Source organism: Musa acuminata, chromosome BXJ2-4 (genome assembly GCF_036884655.1).
Source record: "Musa acuminata AAA Group cultivar baxijiao chromosome BXJ2-4, Cavendish_Baxijiao_AAA, whole genome shotgun sequence".
In the NCBI taxonomy this organism is placed as follows: Eukaryota; Viridiplantae; Streptophyta; class Magnoliopsida; order Zingiberales; family Musaceae; genus Musa; species Musa acuminata.
In genome coordinates, this window is record NC_088341.1 from 37,156,990 (window position 1) to 37,176,124 (window position 19,135).

The 19,135-nt window shown below is 40.1% G+C and overlaps 2 protein-coding genes across 2 annotated transcripts; one reads left to right on the forward strand and one right to left on the reverse strand.

The window, feature by feature from the left end:
* Positions 1-3,170: 3,170 nt before the first annotated feature.
* Positions 3,171-9,386, forward strand: LOC103978811 (enolase). Its single transcript, XM_009394747.3, has 17 exons — positions 3,171-3,326; positions 3,547-3,610; positions 4,364-4,428; positions 5,602-5,649; positions 5,759-5,845; positions 5,957-6,037; positions 6,112-6,213; positions 6,286-6,366; positions 6,446-6,520; positions 7,254-7,316; positions 7,412-7,492; positions 7,710-7,904; positions 7,983-8,033; positions 8,247-8,335; positions 8,401-8,452; positions 8,560-8,616; positions 9,065-9,386. The coding sequence occupies exons 1-17, from the start codon at positions 3,261-3,263 to the stop codon at positions 9,143-9,145; spliced, it is 1,338 nt and encodes a 445-aa protein (XP_009393022.2). The 5' UTR covers positions 3,171-3,260; the 3' UTR covers positions 9,146-9,386.
* Positions 9,387-10,297: 911 nt separating this feature from the next.
* On the reverse strand, positions 10,298-12,711 carry LOC135610657 (ACT domain-containing protein ACR8-like). Its single transcript, XM_065105436.1, has 6 exons — positions 12,375-12,711; positions 12,185-12,230; positions 11,887-12,069; positions 11,221-11,799; positions 11,018-11,122; positions 10,298-10,935 (listed from the first exon to the last, which is right to left on the reverse strand). Exons 1-6 carry the CDS (start codon positions 12,467-12,469, stop codon positions 10,564-10,566), a joined length of 1,380 nt encoding a protein of 459 aa, XP_064961508.1. The 5' UTR covers positions 12,470-12,711; the 3' UTR covers positions 10,298-10,563.
* Positions 12,712-19,135: the final 6,424 nt, after the last annotated feature.

A 19,135-nucleotide genomic window follows, 5' to 3' on the forward strand; every position in this document is an offset into this window, starting at 1 on the left:
TAAGAAGATTAACTATTTGTGTTAAAATTGAGAAAATAGAAAAATTCAAACTTATTTAATATTTTGAAGATATATATGGAGCATAAAGAATAATGTTTATTGTTACATAATTAGTTATCTGAAATTATTTTATGTTAAAATTAGTTCATATATTTATAGGTTTAAGTGAAGAAACATAATTTAAGGAAAGCTCATTAATGTTTAATTAGAAAAAAGTAGTGGATTAAGATAGAATTTTTTGTAATGATTAACACAAATAAATGATATAAATTGAAATATATATTTATATAGTATTATGGTGATTTTCCTAAAAAATACTTATATGTTGGATATTTTCAAATAGTATCCTATTTTTGTTTTTCTTAAATAATACTCATAATTTAAATACTCATCAAAATATCATTCTCCCGCGTCTCCTCTACAACTTCTCTTTTCCCCTTCCCCTTCGTCCCCCTCTTACTCATCTTTCTTTTCCTTCTTCTCTCCTCTTCTTTCTTATCATCCATCCTCTCTCGTTCTCCATCGTTTCGAGTCTCTTATTTTCTTCCTTTCCTCCTATCACCCTACTCTCTCCTCCTCCTCTTATCATCTCTTTCATTATTGTTTGTATTTTTCTCTCGTTCTTTTCTATTGCTTGTCCTCTCTTCATCCTTCTCCCCTCCTTCTATCTCCATTAGCGATAATATGATAATAGAGAGGTAGCGGAGAAGGAGAGATAGTTTAGAATTTTATGAATTATGAGTACTATATAGAAAAATAAAAATAAAATACTTGTTTAAAAAATATACATTAATTATTTTTTTCAAAAAAAAATTATTATTGGTATCATTTCCCATGATCATGGTCATATTTTGATAGACATTTTGTATCAAAAAGACTATTAATTATAGATAATTAAGTGCATAATAAATTACGTAACATATAATATATATTAAGTTCTCATTTCCCCACTTACAAGCAAATTATGTTAATTTTAAATTAAACTTAAGTGCATGGTATACACCAATTAAATATTCGAGAGAATGGGTTTATATAAATATCAATAAAATATTAAAAAAAATTATAAAATGATAAATATATATTTTAAGCTAATAAATTTTCTCAAATATATTATCAAAAACCTTATTAGCTTAAGCTATTAGGAAAGGATAGAAAATTAAAAGAGATAAATGTATGATTTAAACTCATACTATTATTACTACTAGTACTATAGTAAAGATAAATATATGTGTACCTATGTATGTATACGTATGTATGGCTTAACGATGTTTAACTCTCCTTCGAGTGAATTTATGACTTTGGAAAGGAGTTATATTTTGACTACTATAAACATAAATTTGAAAAGAAAGATTAATCTACTTTAATTAGAAAATAAAAATATCTAAAGTAGAAAACTAATTAGATGTTTCTCAAGCAACAACATCAAACTTCTCATGCATAAGTATAAGTTGAAGAAGTCACAACTTGTTGATCTTTTCTCTCTTCCTCTCATTTATTTTCAATCGACATTACTTTTCTTTGATTTTTCTAGAAATATAATTTCTGCCAGAGATGTTGCTACATATTTTTCCTTGTTGTGGAAAAAGGAAAAGAGAGAGATTGTTGTGGTTGTTGGAAGTTGAAGAAGCCAATCTCCTCTTTTTCTGATCATTGAACTCGCATTCGATATCGAGTTTAGTCCGATTAGATCGAAATCGATTTGAAGTTTGATTCAAGCTTAGAGTTGATCGTCCTTACGTAGAAAATAATATAATATAAGAATAATTATTGAAAAAGTTTTATCGAAGAAATGAAAATAATTTAATATATTAATATGTTCCCTTTCCTATTTATATTAGGAGAAAGGATTTCCCTCAATAAAATAGAGAGATTTCCTTATATAATTGGAGAATTCTTATCTTCTATCATCTTGATTATGACTCTCAATATAATTTTATATATTTTTAATATAAAAATATTATTCATTAATAATATTGTTGTTCTTCAATCCGTTCCATCAAGCATGAAACACCCTTAAGCATGACCCAATTAAGTAATAATTGGAAACATACCGAACCATTAATCTATCCAACACCAACACAGTGTTGCTGGCGATCGAGCATGGAAGATGATGGAAGCTATTCGTCTGCCGTTTCACTGGAATTCTTACACTTGCTTGCTTGGCCATTTGCATGTAAAGAAGAAGAAGAAGAAGAAAAGTTGCACTTCTCTAACAAAAGGAAACCAAAAAATGAGTTATATTTTAGGTTTAGATTCCTCTTTTGCAAGATATATTACGTTAAGGAGTCCAAAAGACAAACACTCTGTGTTCTTAACCCTTCACTAAGAGCCTTTCCACTTAATATAATGCTAAGGAAAGCATCAATACTCTATAATAGTGATGCAATTCATGTCCCTTATACCTTCTGACCTAACCCAATGATATTTTTATCATTGCTATCCTCTTCAACCTCCACTTATGTCATGCATCCCATAAATTAATTAGGGGCTTTGCATGTATAATATTTATTTTTATATTAATAAGTTAATAAATTTCATCTAGAAAACCTAAGCGAGTCAGTTACTATTATAATTAATATTAATAATTTAATTATAATTACATAACAATATTTAAAACATTCTTGATATCCTAAGCATCATAATTAAATTTGATATAGCAAACTACAGCTTCAACTGTTAGGGGTATATATATATATATATAATGTGATGTACAATTAAATATACAATTAAATACACAAGTACTTTCTACACCTGATCGTAATTTACCACTTCGTCTACTTGTCCGTTAATTGGATCGATTTTGACTTTCCTTGCGGGCCCCAGATGGACTCAAAGGTAAGCTTGTCGGCCGGTTAGTGACGGTGGGGTTACGGTTGATACCTATTCCTCGAGACCGCCCGATTGTTTGAACTATAAGAAATACCCGACCTCAGAGAAGGAGCAGAATGGGTTCTCATGGGGCCCATATATTGTACAATCATAGGGAAGATGTGCGATTGGGTAAGAGACAGTACGTAGAGAAAGCATTGGCTCTTTTCGTGATGCCCAAGAAGGGAAGGGAAAGGCCACGGGAAAACCGTCGAATGTTTCTCGATCCCACTTAAGGAATCCGACGGCCGCGATTGGTTTTCCATGACCCACGGCTTCCTCCGCCCTATAAATACACCACAAAAACACTTCAACCTCATTTGGTGGTGCCGAACAGGTAGTGGATTTCTAGTCCAGTTGTAGAGGGAGAGAGAGAGATCGATCAGCGAGGTATGGCGGCGATCGCTAGCGTCAAGGCCCGTCAGATCTTTGATAGCCGTGGCAATCCCACCGTTGAGGTGATTCTTCCATGGAGTCGACCTTTTTTTGGTAGATCTGGCAATTACTAGTTCAAAACGATGATCCAGATGAACACTTGTGCTGGTTGATCACACTGATCCTCCGGCATTAGGGTTTGTCTATGTTGGATAATGATTTAGTTTGCTTTTCATATAATACTGGTCAGTTGATACATGATGGAAGGATGTAATCTCTGAATACATATATGATTTGCGTCAGGTGGATGTTTGCCTAACTGATGGGACGTGCGCAAGGGCCGCTGTCCCCAGCGGTGCTTCAACAGGTAAAAGATGACGATTCGTTCACCTACAATGTTGTTTCTATATCTGTGTTCATCGCATCTTGTTCTGATTTTTCACATGTTGAGCTTGAAATGCTTGCTTCGTTGATGATCCAACCTCTGGTGCAATATATGTATGTTGTATGAAAATTTGGTATATGGTTAATTTTCATTTAGCCAGCACCAAACAGTTTGGGGGATTATGCCTTGTTTTGCTTGCTGTACTAATTTCCATGCTGTCGTGCGATCAAAAATAATGATTCTGGCTTGGTTTCCGGTTCTCCTATCATCTATCAGTATGAACGTCATTTTTTTTTTTCATTTTATTATCTTTTTAATAAGCCATCAAGTAATGCTATTGGCTTTCTGATGCGGACAAATATGTGAATGAAGTTTTGTTAACTGTTGTTCTCTTGTGGATTTTTAAAATTGCAAAGAGGACTTCTTTTTTATGAGAGTACGACTTCGAACCATCGTAATGGAAGTTGGTTCCGTTCAGGCTTCCATAAGTTGACATATGTGAGTAAGTGGTTACATGAACTCAGCATGGAGAAAGTAATGCAACGAGATTATAAGCAAAAACTAACTTCAAAATGATGGCACCCTTTTAGAGTGTTCGTGTCATTGCTTTTGTTACCATGAAAATACAGCTTATTTAATTTTCTTCTCATGGTAATTTATCGTATGCTTAGTTGCATTTACATTGTTAATTCCTTTTGTATGCTAACTTTCAGCTGTACCTTATTGGTTGTTTAGGTGTATATGAAGCTCTAGAATTAAGAGATGGAGGATCAGATTATCTTGGGAAGGGTGTCCTCAAGGTTTAGTACCTATCTTTATTATTCTAGCTTATGTGTTTAACTACCTTTTTAAACATTCCTCGTGTTGGCTTCTTAAGAAAGCGTTCTTTGTGTTTTACTTCTTGTGAGAGCAAATATCTAGACTAGCCAAACAATGATAGACAGAAGAAACTCACACTTTTACTTGAATGGCCTGATATTCCAAGATGGGAGATAAATAATCAAATTGGACGAGGAAGGAAACTGTTGATTTGAAATTTTCAGAAGTTGACTATTTGTGAAATGTCCATGAGCAAGTTGTGGTTCTCCACTGAAAATTTAATATTTATTGCATTAAATATAACAGTTATTGGATATTACACTCGCAATATGTGTAGGAAACAAGATGGATGGAAATTTTGATAAACATGATCCTAGATCATGAACTTTTGAACATCCGAAACACTTGAAATGCATGCATAAAGGTCACATATCTTTTTGTTCTTTCGTCTTATAGCACTTCTGTTGTTAAAGCATTTATTGAGTTTTCAATCTAACTTATGTACATTGTGGAGTGAATCTTCTACCTAGAACTTTGGTGGGCATTGATTGGCCCTACTTCTTGTCATGTTGAACATTGGCTAACTTTTTGTAAAAAGGCAGAGCTTCAGCTCTTCTTAAGTGACAAGTAGATGTTGATTTTAAGAGATGATTCATGATCTTACATCTTCCCACTATGTAATTGAGTAGACTTCTAGTTTTGTGATCACTTTTTCTTTTCCAGGTGTTCAAGTTAAGTACCTTTAGATGTATTTTGGATTCATATGTTATTTTTTAATGGTTTATACTCTTCTACCTCCATTGTCAGTATGATACTTCAGAACTATTCCATATTTAAGTATCAGTTTGATTGTTCTCCAATGTAATTCCTGCATTATGGACTGATTCTGAATTGCCTGCGAAAGATGTCTTCCTTTGTTTTCTTTTCTTCAAACGTTCTTATGCATTTTAGTTATCAGATGTAACTGAACTGTTATTTGTTTTAGTGTTTTTCAGTGTGCGAGTCTTTGAAATTTCTTCTTTACATTGAAGATTTTGAATATATCAAGTGATATGCATTATTTCCAATTTCAATTATAATTTTTTAAGGTTCTCTGTTAACTAATTTTCTTGAAATGATTTAACTGATTATATATCTGGCATTTTCTGATTTAGGCTGTTGCAAATGTTAATGCTATCATAGGACCTGCTCTTATTGGCAAGGTGAGTGCTACAAAATTTTACATGATAGCTGCGTAGGATTCAGTCTTGGAAAGTAGTGATTAACTTTGTAAACTATTAAAAAACTTGACCTCTGCTATTTATCTTGCAGGATCCAACAGAACAGGTTGAGATTGATAATTTCATGGTCCAACACCTTGATGGAACCTCAAACGAGTGGGGTTGGTGCAAACAAAAGGTACAATTACAATTTGTTAGTAACTTTCATATTTTTTCTGTAGTGCTGCAAAAGGATGCATTGTTTTGCTTTAATTCACATTCTGACTTTATTTTCGGTTGCATATTGCAGCTAGGGGCAAATGCTATACTGGCTGTTTCTCTTGCTGTGTGCAAAGCTGGAGCCAGTGTGAAGAAGATACCTCTTTACCAGGTTTGTGAAACCTAGTTTCATCGTTCTTGGCAAACTGATGTCCATTTCTAATATATGCTATTATTTCACTTCAGCATATTGCTAACATTGCTGGAAACAAGAACTTGGTGTTGCCTGTACCAGCTTTTAATGTTATTAATGGTGGATCACATGCTGGAAATAAGCTTGCCATGCAGGTAATGCTCCATTGCCATCTGTTGTTGAGTAAACAGCCAGTCCTCTTTTTTCTCATTCTTGGCTTCTTTTAGGAGTTTATGATTCTTCCTGTTGGGGCATCCTCATTTAAAGAGGCCATGAAAATGGGTGTGGAAGTTTATCATAATTTGAAGGTAAAGATATTATGGATTTACGGTCTTTGATTTTGCTTTTCTTTCTCGGTGCATCATTATTTGTTTTCTTGTTCCTCAGGGTGTAATCAAGAAAAAGTATGGACAGGATGCTACTAATGTTGGTGATGAAGGGGGTTTCGCTCCAAACATTCAGGTGGGTCCGATTATTAGTGGAAATTAGTATGTCTATTGCAACTTGGCCTTCTTTGATAGGCACACATGTTCATTACCCAAATTCTGAAACAAGTACCTTTATTGAACGAATTTCAGGATGCAATTTTTGACTTAACTTTAGACCCTTCTAGTTCCTAAAATATGCCAGGGAACGTTGAGTAGTGGAGTTCCTTCAAATTAATGCATTAGATGAATTAAAGCAAATGCTCGAGAACTTAAATCATATTTCAATTTCTTTTCCTTGCTTCAACACCTCTGATTTGTTTCATTAGCTGACTTGCATCTTTTGCTTTGTATGGCTACCATTATCATAGGTAGAGTAGGAAATATCACACTCAGTAGAAGTACTAGTTTTGGAAAGATTGAGGTTCTGTGTTCCATCGTAGTGCTTGCTGGTTATTCTCCCACTATGTACTTTGATACAAACTGCAGACACTGCATTGTGATAGACTTTACAATCTTTATATTAAACACACCTCTACCACGGACATGGTAAATTGGCACTGATAGAACCATTATAAAACAATATATCATTTCATATAACAATCTTGCTTTTCATAATTGCAATATCCATACTGCACTATCTTTGTTTTTTCCTGCCCCTCTAATGATAACATATGCCGTCATCAGTGGAACTTGTTTGTCTAAAGTAATGGAATTTTGATCAGCTTCTTTAATGGTCTGGGCATGTTGTTACCTCCTGAACTTAACAGGAAAACAAAGAAGGCCTTGAACTTTTGAAGACTGCGATAGCGAAAGCTGGATACACTGGCAAGGTAACATAAGTATCTTTATTTCCATGCAGTTCTTGATTTTCTCAGCAACGTCTGTCTGTGCCTGCTCAAGGAAACACTTTGCTTGGGGATTTCAGGTTGTTATTGGGATGGATGTTGCTGCTTCAGAATTTTATAGTGATGGTGATAAGACTTATGACCTTAACTTCAAGGAGGAGGTAATGTCTAGTTTTGCTTCTGAGAGATCTCTACTAAATTGAAATTGGTATTTGTGATGAGATGGCTACGTGGACCTTGTCTTGCTGTGTTTTATTTTTTGATTCTAATGTTTAGAGTGATTTGTTACATTAGATTTTTTGAACACCACTGGGCCTCCAGTAGTACCAACCCACGGCTACTTGCTGAACTGAAATTCCCTGGTTTTTTTCACTGCAGAACAATGATGGTTCACAAAAAATATCAGGTGACAAATTGAAAGATGTCTACAAGTCTTTCGTATCCGAATATCCAATTGTGTCCATCGAAGATCCATTTGATCAGGATGATTGGACCCATTATGCCAAGATGACTGAAGAAATTGGGCAGCAGGTCCAGATTGTCGGGGATGATCTTCTTGTCACAAACCCCACGGTAAATTTTGATAGGTGATGCAAGTTGCAGCTCTAAAGATTGTGATTATAATCCTTGCCTTTTGATAAACTGTTTCAGAGGGTGTCCAAGGCAATCAACGAAAACGCATGCAATGCCCTTCTCTTGAAGGTAGTATTGGATTCCTTATCTTTTACAAAAGCCTATTATTAATCTCCATCCTTCGAATTTGGTTGCAGTTGTTTAGGGATCTACTTCTTCGACAAGTGCTATGCTTTAGATTTATTTTGTGCCAAGTCATAGTTATATTTATTGTGGTACCCATAATTCTCAGGGTTTTTGTTTTAGTCCACTGCTGATGAGGTTAATCCCCGTTGTGGACAGGTTAATCAAATAGGAACTGTTACAGAGAGTATAGAAGCTGTGAAAATGTCTAAGCGTGCTGGCTGGGGTGTAATGGCAAGCCACCGAAGGTACTGACATGCGATGCATTTGGATTGCATGTGGTTTTGATCTAACTTTCTTTTACCTACTTCAGTGGTGAAACAGAGGATACATTTATTGCTGATCTCTCTGTCGGTTTAGCAACTGTAAGTTTCTGTTTCTTGTTTTTGTTGCGTATCATTCAAATGACTGTAATATTTAAGCTTTCGGACAATAGTCCTACTAAACCCATCTTAATCTCCCACCCTAACAGGGACAGATCAAGACAGGAGCTCCATGCCGCTCAGAGCGCCTTGCCAAGTATAACCAGGCAAGTCACTTGTATGATGTGGTTTGTTTTGCTGTATCTTCTTCATTTTGGTCTAGTCTTTAGTCCAAGCATGAACATAATAATGTATGTTTAAACATCATCTTTCTCACCGATAGTTTGCCTAGTTCTTAAAAAGTGCCTCGTCCATTCCGTTCCAGAGTATGGTTAAGTCGGGCATAGTACAGAAACACTGGGGTGATGCAGTTTGATTCATCTTTGGTATGATAGCTAGAGAAGACCACTAGAGATGAATGAAAACCATGTTTTTAGTAAGATATTACTATTAATCCTGAAACTGTTATTTGCTCTTTTTATGAAACTAATTTTTTTAACATTATTGTCAAAATCCTTCTTCTGCACATATCAGAATTTTGCATTCGAGTTTATCACAGAAGCGGTAAGATTATGGTTGGTATGAAGTATTTGAACAGTATTATGTTGGATGCAGCTGCTCAGGATCGAAGAGGAGCTCGGCGATGCTGCAGTCTATGCCGGGGTCAAATTTAGGGCACCCGTGGAGCCTTATTAGATGGAGCTGCTAAACTAAGACACTCGTTGCTGAGTTCTGTGATTTTGGTGTCCCTCTTTGGGTGGGTATGGTATGTCGGAAGTATGTCATCTGTGTTTTAGCAGTTGGCAGAATAAGTGATTGTTTTTGGTATATGGTCAACAATGACAGCGTTATTGTGGGTTGGGACTTTCATCGTTTCTCATCTGGTTGAAGTTTGTAGAAATCTCTCTTGCCAAAGAGATTACATGTTGTTTATTGAGTGATTTCTTCTTGGGATGCATATGATTTTGGTGGGAAAATATAGATGGTGAAATGTTGGTGGGAAATATATTCATATTACCTAGAAAAAACTCAGTATTATTAATTCAAACACTGTTATCAAGCAAGAAAACTGACATATTTTTATTGTGTTATTTTCTGTGAAGTAAATAAGATAATGTAATAATTTATTATTTCTGAATTCTTATGGGGAAAGAAATATAATGAATATCTTGAACTTCTTTATATAATTATTTTAGTCATTCAAAATCATTTTAATTATATGTCAGATTCCTATTTATATAATCATATGGTTTTCTATTACCAAACCATAACTCTTTTAAATATTTTCATCTATCAATTTTGGTGTAGGAGAGTGAGATGTTGATTGTAATTGGAAATTTAAGGGTGAAAATTTTATTGAAAGATATAGAGGGTGAAATATGTTGGTATAGTTTTTCTTATATTTAATCTGGTACTTAAATTAAATATTTTTAATGACTATTTATGAGAAATAAGAAAATAATTAAACTATAATATAAATTATAATTATATTATTGAGATTATTATTTTTATAATATACTGTTCTTTTTTTTTTTGCTCGTAATTAGATCTCGCAACATAACTTTTTTCACAATATAACTTCCTACTAATTATATTTCTTATTAAGAATAATAAATCAAAAAATTTCTCTTGAGCTAACCTAAACCTCATATCTAAAAATTTTCTTTGGCCCTAAATAGGAAAATAATAACTAAAACCAGTTGAAGTCCATGAAATGGACAAAGGAGAATCTAACCTATCATCCACTTTAATGATACAAAAAGCTCCATAGTTGATGTAGAAATTTCAAACAACAAAGACCATAAAGTTCACCAAAGTGGGAAGCCAATTGACCAAAGTTTCCGTCGTCAAAAGTCAGTACTAAACATCAATTCCATATACACAAAAGTGTCCCTAACATTGCAAAAGACAAAGCTATGAATACAGTCCGGCAATCACACACCGCCACCGCCGCCGCTACTATCTTTCTTCTTCTCCCTCCCACAGTAACATCTATTCCGATTGCTTCACTATATCCTTTCCCTCCCGCCATCTGTTATGTACACAGACACAATTTGGAGGCAATGGAAGCAGAGTTTGAGTTTAGTGTCTATACACAGACACAGAGGTAGACCTCAAGAACAGGACTTGATCAACCCCAGATTGTACAGGTTTCTCCTGAACAGATTTCCCAGGTAGAACAGGCCAATGCCAACGGCACCACCACCACCCTGGTCGTCGGGAGCGGCCGCCTTGCGGCGGAACTGCGGCCGCTGCTCCTCCTTCACCGTAAGACAATCCGGGCCGATCCTCAGCCGGACGGCGTCGATCGCCTTGGGATCTGCCGGTCGCCCGGCGGCGTCGGTCACGTAGAACACGTTGGTGGCCATGTCGCCCTTCGTCGAGACCTCGGCTCTCGTGACCAACAGGCTGTTCTCTCGGAACGTCCGCGTCACCTCCGAGAGGAGCCCTGGCTTGTCCTCGATGCAGAGCTCTAATCTTATCCCCTGTTGTCGATTACAGGGTCAAAATCTGAACAAGAATGCTTCTTCCATGGCGGAATTAATTGGAACTTTTGCGATCGATTACCTCTGATGATCTCCTCTCGATTGCTGCTTGCAAGCATTGGATCACCCTTTGTCTCTCTGCTTCCGAGCTGACGGGGCTGCCATCTTTGTGCCTCACGTAGAACTCCTGAATTGATCCAACAGATCGAAAAAATTAGGGCGACAAACAGAGAAAGATCGCAACTTTTTGGAATCTGGTGAATCTTGACGAGAAAAAGGCCAAACCTGATGAGCTAAATCGCCGTCGGTGTCGATGGTGCCGTGGAACACGACGTATTCCATGTCCGTGAGAGTGCACACGATGTCGAACAACAGCTTCGGGCGGTCACGGCACTGTACGGTGACGACGGAGTACCCCCTTTCGACCCAGTTTTGGATCGAGACGGAGGGCCGCGTGGACGCCGGTGGCGATGGAGGCGTCCGCTCGTAGTCGCGGTCCGCGAACATCATCTGGTGGAGGCGGCGGTCGGTCTGGGCGACGGCCATGGAGGAGACAGCGGTTCGGGCGCCGCAGACGCCGTGGTCGCACTTGAGGACGTGGCGGAGGCGGGACTCGATGTGGTGAATCCGCCGCGCGTCGGCGTCGATGGGGGAGCCGGAGAGCTCGTCCTTGACGGAGACGAGGCAGGCGATTCGGCCGTTGTGTGTCCACACCTTGGCCTCCACCACCCCGCACCCGAGATCGGCGAGCACGGCGAAAACCTCGGAAAGGAGGCCCGGGCGGTCGGCGCCGGTGAGCTCCAGGGTGGTGAGGCCCTCCTCGGCGCAGGACCGGTGGAGCCCATGGTCCTCCGTGTCCAAAGACTGCGTTTATATCAGTGGGTGAACAAATGCCGAACCGAAAGGGCAAATCTTTGGCGTCAATCACGCAAGACAGAGATGGATCGGCACCTGTTCGAGGTAGGAGATGACGCTGTCGTCGGCGAGCTTGCGGCCAAACTGGTCGGTGACGTGGAAGACGTCCATGAACCAGCGGCCGTCAGAGGAGATGTAGGCCTTCTTGACGGAAAGATTGAGGTCGGTGAGGACCTGGACGGCCTCGAGGAGGATTCCATGCTTCCTGGCGCTGTCCACCTTGGGTTGATTGCCATAACACACCGTCAGGGAGAGCTCTGTTACTCTTTCTGCTCCATAGAACAGAAAGAAAAAAAAAAAGACGGCTTGGAACGAAAACTTTCTTTTGGCTTACCTTGACGAGAGTCGCGGTGGGGCAGACGGCATTGTCGATGACAACCCTGCAACAGAGAGCCAGAAAACAGAGGAACGTCAGGCAGAGCTTCTAAAGGGAGAAGATGGAAAGCTCTCGATACCGGCAGAGCAAAATCGACAGATCTGAAGCGGGAAAGCTAAACCTAACTAAAGCAGAGCTTACAAATCACCTCGGGTTGTTCATCCGAATGACGAGCTTCTCGTACTCATTCAAGTACGCCGGCCATTCCATCTCCGCCGCTTTCTCTGCGCCTCCTCGCTCCATTCCAGCTGAGTACCTTACCTCTTCAGCTCACAGAGCCAGAGCTCTTCTCCCTCACCCACAGCCCTTCCTGCCTCCACCTCTGATCTTTGTTGTGATCCTCACACAGAAAGGCCGCAGCAGCAAAGGTCTGCCTTCTCTTACTCGCCTGCGATTGCTTTGGTCCAAACCCCGCTCTTTCCTGCAACCAATCGCCCCCTTCTCTCTCTCTCTCCTCTGTCTCTACCACTTCAAGAAACGACAGCGGAGGCCGACGGCTGTGCGCGGCAGCGGCATATTTAAAGCGGGAACCCGCGGCGGGTCACGGTAAACCGGAACGGTCCTCACAACCCATCCACCCTCCACTTCACCGGCCGCTGGGGCCCACTCCGCGACATGTCGACGGGATCTTCGCTTTCCTTGGGGACAAGCCAGTGTCGGGTCCTCGCGTGCCGATACCTCCGATGGGGGACAACGTGGTCGAACGTGGGTTGCCGCCGCTCGCCCTAAATCTTAGAATGCTACAGCCATCAGTCTCTCTCTCTCTCTCTCTATGGTAGGATGTTACTGTTTGCTACAAATCTATGCCGAGGGGGTGTTGTTTGGATCGGCAATCCTGCAGATTTGTTGTTTGCTGTGGCGTTACTGTTGCCACATTCGTAGGTTAGATAGGTTGGATGACATGCAGGCATCCCAACACAACTCACTCTGCATGCATTTTAATGGCTAACTGTGGTCATTGTCAGTAGAAGCGAGACAAACAATGATTAGGTCATCCGCATGCGTGTTGAACAGCTGCCACAGGTGGAAGGAGAAAGCATGCAAACTGTGATCACATGTCCTCCATTAAAGACGACGACGAGCGTCATCGCAAGGTCATGCCACTCCACGACTTCTCCATCATCTCCTACCTTTCTCTTCCTCTACCGTAACCGAGTCAGATTTCGCTAACCATTAGCACAACGAAACACAGCTATGATATTATATCGGCTCAAGTCACGTAGTTTGGCGTGGATGTAATGCATGATTCCATGTGTTTCCCGCATGACCTCGCCATGTCGGAGACGCAGGTATTCAATGCCTTCGTCGTGCGCCACACCTTGTCGGCAATGATGTGTAGAGAGAGAGAGAAGCGGCTGTGCATCAAACCTCCGCATGATCGGTCAACCCCTGGGCGACGTGCTGAAACTTGCCTGCTAAATCTAAAGGCCTGCATCAAAAGTCAACCGTTACATATCAAGCTGTTCATCAAAAGTCAGCGCATAGATTACCAATGTAGATCAGATACTTCTCAATCAGACAATTAGCATAGAGATGTGTATGTGATTAATCATGCTCTAAAACATGGCTCATTTCACCCAAACAATATCAATCATGATTCATGCCCTTCTGTGATGATCATACAACCTAATTTAATCAACTGAAAGGAATCTTAAAATAACATTAAAATATAGAAAATAATTTGTATGTTAGAAGATTAATGTATCCTTAAATCGTTACATTTATCGATATCTGTTGCAAAATATCTTTGTTTTCCTTGAGGATTGATCATAAAATGGATTAATTATAAATTATCTCTGTAATTAAATTATATTGAGATTCTTATACTTACGAAAGTTAAATATTAAAAATTTTGTATAGAACTAAAAAGATAATTTTACAGGATTAAAAATTAAGAGAGAAAAAATATTTTATTTTTCATAAATACAAAAATATTAATCTAACTTTTAAAAATATAAAAATATAAAAAAAATAATTATAGAGGATAATATATAATTAACCGTTACAGAAAGAGACATAAGTATGGAGTGAGTCATCACCGCGACCAAATCCATCCCGAGATTCTGTCAGCAAACCGTAACCCTAAAGTCGGATGTCAAACGAAAGAGGGGGAAAGGGAATGGCGGGAAACGAAGGAAAGCGGCGGCGGGCTTGTTCCCGCCAAGTCTGCCGCTCGCCACGCTGTTCCTGCCACGTCAGTAACGGTAGTGTACTGCGTCCAACCCAAACTAAGCTCAATAAAAGAAGAGAAAGCTGAGGAGGCGGCGAGCAAATCGATGGCTTTGAATCTTTTACTCGTCTTTCTTTTGTATTGTGTTGATCCCATGAACGCATGAGGAGACAGCTACCGGACACGGCGGCATTGTCTTAATTGCCGTGTCACAGTCGCAGCAAACCAGAGGAGGTGCGGTCGCTGCCATTCGATGAACACAAGCTTTTCGCCACAATGCGGCATACTTTGCTTATCTTCAAAAACTACAGTATATTGTATTGGATCGTTCTTGTTTTCCTTCTCATATGATCTGTTCATAGTTCCTAAGAATCTATGCCAGAGAATACACAAGGCGACTCAAATCTGCTAGAAAAGTTGGATTTTTCCCCCCTTAAATTATGTTGTTTTCCTGAGAATAAAAGCAAGTTCAGTGTCACCAAATTCAAAGAGATTTATACACCGAGTGGTCCTGCTTTCAAATCTGGAGTTTCTCGAGGTCAGGGAAACAGTGAAGCACGTACATGTCCCAATTTGCGGATTTTGTGCTGCCAAAAGATAACCATAACATAAATATCAGATCTTTGTGTTTAGATCTTCTTAGCAGGCAAGAGATGAGCGATCAGGTGAGAAGAAGACCTCCTCGGAGAAGGTGTCACGATTCAAAACAGTGGTGGAGCCTTTTTCGGAACCCTTTCTTCCACACCGGTGTCCCACAAAACCCTCGGTAGCAGGAGTAGTCGACGCTCCCCTGCGCATGCCATTCGCATGAGCCATGGCCAGCTTGGTGTCCCAGTAGCTCCTCATCAATGGCGAACCAGCAGACCCGGGTTTTCCGGTAGCTTCAGAGAACAGCATGTTGAGGAGGCAATGGTGACTCCATGAATTTGAGGAGGATGTTCTTGTTAGAAACCACCCCATGTCTTGTCTTCGATCTTCAAATTTAGATTCCCCAACAACAGTACAATAAATCTTGTCATGCATTTTGCATCTGGTGAGAAGGGACCATCGGTGGTATGGGTCCTGCCAATCACATGAGAGCTGCAACTCAGCAGTTCTTGGATACTGCTGTGTTGGGTCCATATGGGAGACTGGTATTAATGCTCACGACAGTTGCATCAATTATTATTCTTCCAAGCTGGATAATTTAGTGTTGGAAGGCAGTCGATTCAGATCATATGTAGGCACAGTGAGTGGCCTGCACTCTGTTCTTTAGGATCACTCCTTTGTCACGAGATTTCAGTGTCTCGGCCTCGCAAAAATTAAGGTGATGATGAAGAGTTCTGGCCGCAGTCATAATGAAAGCTAGCGGAGAGTCATTGCAAGAACTGATAAGAATCACAGCACTGGATTATTCAGGACCACTGCATCCGGGCACAGAACTCTGCTGCTGGATGTGCCATGGCACACTGGCCCCTAAATCTTTGTGATCTGGAGCAGTCATAGCTCCATCTGCATTGGCCATCACTGTGGTGCTCAATAAATCCTGCATGCTAGCCTACACCGAGGTCAATCGAAGCATCAATTAGGACATTTCTCCCCTTTCTTTCCCCATGCAAACAAATCAAGTAATTACTCGACAAGAAGATCTCCGAGTGAGATTACTAAACAAACTTGATGCAATGATGAGCGAGCCAACATGGTGCTCACGTCCACGGACTCTGCAGCCTCGACAGACAGACAATACATGTTCCACAGTGGCAAGGAAGATGAGCTACTAACCTCAACTTTCTGGATCGGCTGCTCTTTGCCGACCTGGTTGATTCAACTGCAGTCCATGTTGCATCACGGTGGGGTGGAGTGGAAGATGGAGGTGTCAGATGTGGAGATCAGTGGCCACAGGAAGAGTGGTTGGAAGCGATGAAGCCGTGGAGACAAGCTGCTGGTTTCACGAGCCTGTTTGGGGACGTCCGATGAAGTATGCGTTACAGTGGTGGTGGCTCCACCGAGCCTTGTGATAGACGAAGAACACAGCAGAAGAAGACAGCGTTTTGGTCCACCGGTGATGTGATGTGGACCGAATCGGATCAGCAGACGGGCCCTAATTGGGCCGGAGAACATTGACCGGCCTTTGGCCCATTTCTCTCATGTTCTGTAGAGTTACCTCAAGTTCAAATCAAAAGGGCCTTTCATTATATATCATTTGATCATGTTTCTGCAGGTTGACCTCCATTGTGGAGATCTTATCTCTTGAAGCCACATTGTCTGTGAGCCATTGCACACTGTTCGGTGTTCCATACTCTACTAACAGGAAAGAGGAACATAAAAATAAATCTATACCAAAGATTAGGACAATAAAAAACAAAAATGTTCTTTTACTATGTATCACTTTGTTCTGAAAACACATTTGGTGTTGTGAAAAAGATACATTCAAATAACCATAGAAAGTTGATTGGTCTTTTAGTGTATATTAATCATCAGACATTTATGGGTGAGCATGAAAGCTGCTTGCTAACGCTGTACAAACGGATGGTGATGCCACTTCGCGTGGGATGAGGACATGCAAGCAGGTGTGGGAAGAGGACAGCAGACGAGTCCAAAGCAATCGCCATCACTCACATGAACGCTCTTTCTCTCTCTCTCTCTCTCTCTCTCTCTCTGGTCGGCCGCGCCGGCATTACCAAATAAAATAGTCCCCAAGATGCTCGCTGCCATGAGCATTAGTTTAGGCTCGGTGCAAGTCCTCTCCGGGAGGATGAGGAGCACCTATCGTTGCTTACTCTTGGCTCAAAGAATGGACTCCCATGAAAGCGAAAGCTTTGGTGTTTTACCGACGCGGTGCAGCTGTTAGTGCCGGTCACATGGACGTGGTGGATGATGTACATGTTTAGTGGAGATGTTAATCATCAGTTGGCGAAGAGTATAATATACGTGAATGAAGGGGGGAGGAATCAATCAAGCTGATGACTTTGGAAGTCACGACTTCTATGCTCATAAAAGCTACAGGCTGCTGCAGTGTGGAGTCTGATGAGTTCCATCTGCTGTCATGTAATCCAAGAATGCCACACCTAAAGCACACATGCCGATCGTTCTCTCAAGCAAGTTCGAGTTTATCTAGTTCCAGCAAGCAGTCACAGTCAGTCACCATGCTCGCCGTAAGAATCTCTTCAACACATCAATCAAAAAGGCTTCACAGAGAGAGCGACCGAGCGAGAGAGAGAGAGAGAGAGAGGGGTGGAGCAGCAATGCAAACGCATGTGCATGCAGTTTCTGAGGCGGCCATGCCGCCAAGTCCTCGAGAGTGCCTCGTAATGTACACGACAGTGGGGCATCTGCATGTGGGCGTGTGCGATCACTGCCAGTCCGTCGTGATGGAGCTTCTCGGGGAACACGAAGAGGCCGATGCTACGGCAATGGCTCGTGGCGTGCTGCTGTCAGCACGGAGCTCTTCGTTCTTGGAGCTTGCAGCACGCAGGCCCTCTCTTCATCACCACCCCCTCGATCTCTTCCCCTGGTCAAATGGATCCACAGGCAAAGCACATCTGGGAGACCGCTCGCCCATGCATGCCTCTTATATAAGTATTTTTGAATATATTATAAACATAATATCTTTACAAAAATACTGTAACTTAGTATTCTTATATTATGTTATAATATTTTTTGATATTATTGAAAATATTATAACACAGTAAAATCAATTCATATTTTAGATATTAGATTAAAAAAAAGGACACTTTGAGAATCAAAGATGCTTCTCGAGAAAAAAATAGTTAAATAAATATATAATACTATAAAAATTATATAATTTCCTAAGGAGAAAGTTTTCAGATTAAAAATACAAAAAACATAGAGACTATTCTTCTGCAAACATAAAAATATTCATCAGATTATATTCACGTCCGAGATTATACTTGTTGGCAAATACAGCTTCATCGTTCTTCGGTGAGGTGGAACGAACTCCATGGGGGAATTTCTCGGCGACGGCGCCGGTGGAGAAGTGGTCAGTCTCCTCCATCATCCGCACAAGCTTCAAGAACTTTTAAGGGTTCAAAATTGCTAATCTGTCGTATACTTGACGAGGATCTCATATCGTGGCGTCAAACTTCGAACCTTTGGCTTCTTCGTCAGCAGCCACTCCCATGTGTTTGATTACACGTTTGCTTTGCATGCTGAGTTTGCCCTCTATGAGATCTTTGTGTCGACATATAATGATTTTATGTGTGGTATGAAAAATAAATAAATATTGATGTGATCGATATGTCAGCACTATATATCCAACACGTGGATTCTATGTGTCCGACACCTTAGTTTTATACGATTGATATGTCGATCCATCGATGCCTCGTCACCATGTGGTCAACACGGAGGAGTTGCCTTATTGGCATCTTGGTTCTATGTGACCGACACATAGATGGATGTGCTTGATCAATACTATATGTTTGAAAACTACGCAATCCGAAAAGTATCGTAGGTTAGCGATAGTTATGGTTAGATTTTTCACCCTCACAATCACAGACTATACATTAGACGAACGTTTCGAGCATCACTATAAAAAAAGATTCATAAGTATATCTCATACCACTGAGTACTTAGATCTAACTTGTTTGATTGATCTATTGACTTAGGCATTGGAGGGATATTATCGAAAGTACCCGATGTAGATTATCTTTAGATCAGACACATCCATCTAGTTCTATTTGAAATCGAAATGAAGAGTTTATCTTCAAATTGTCTTGATTTGGCTTAAAAAAGAAATTAGA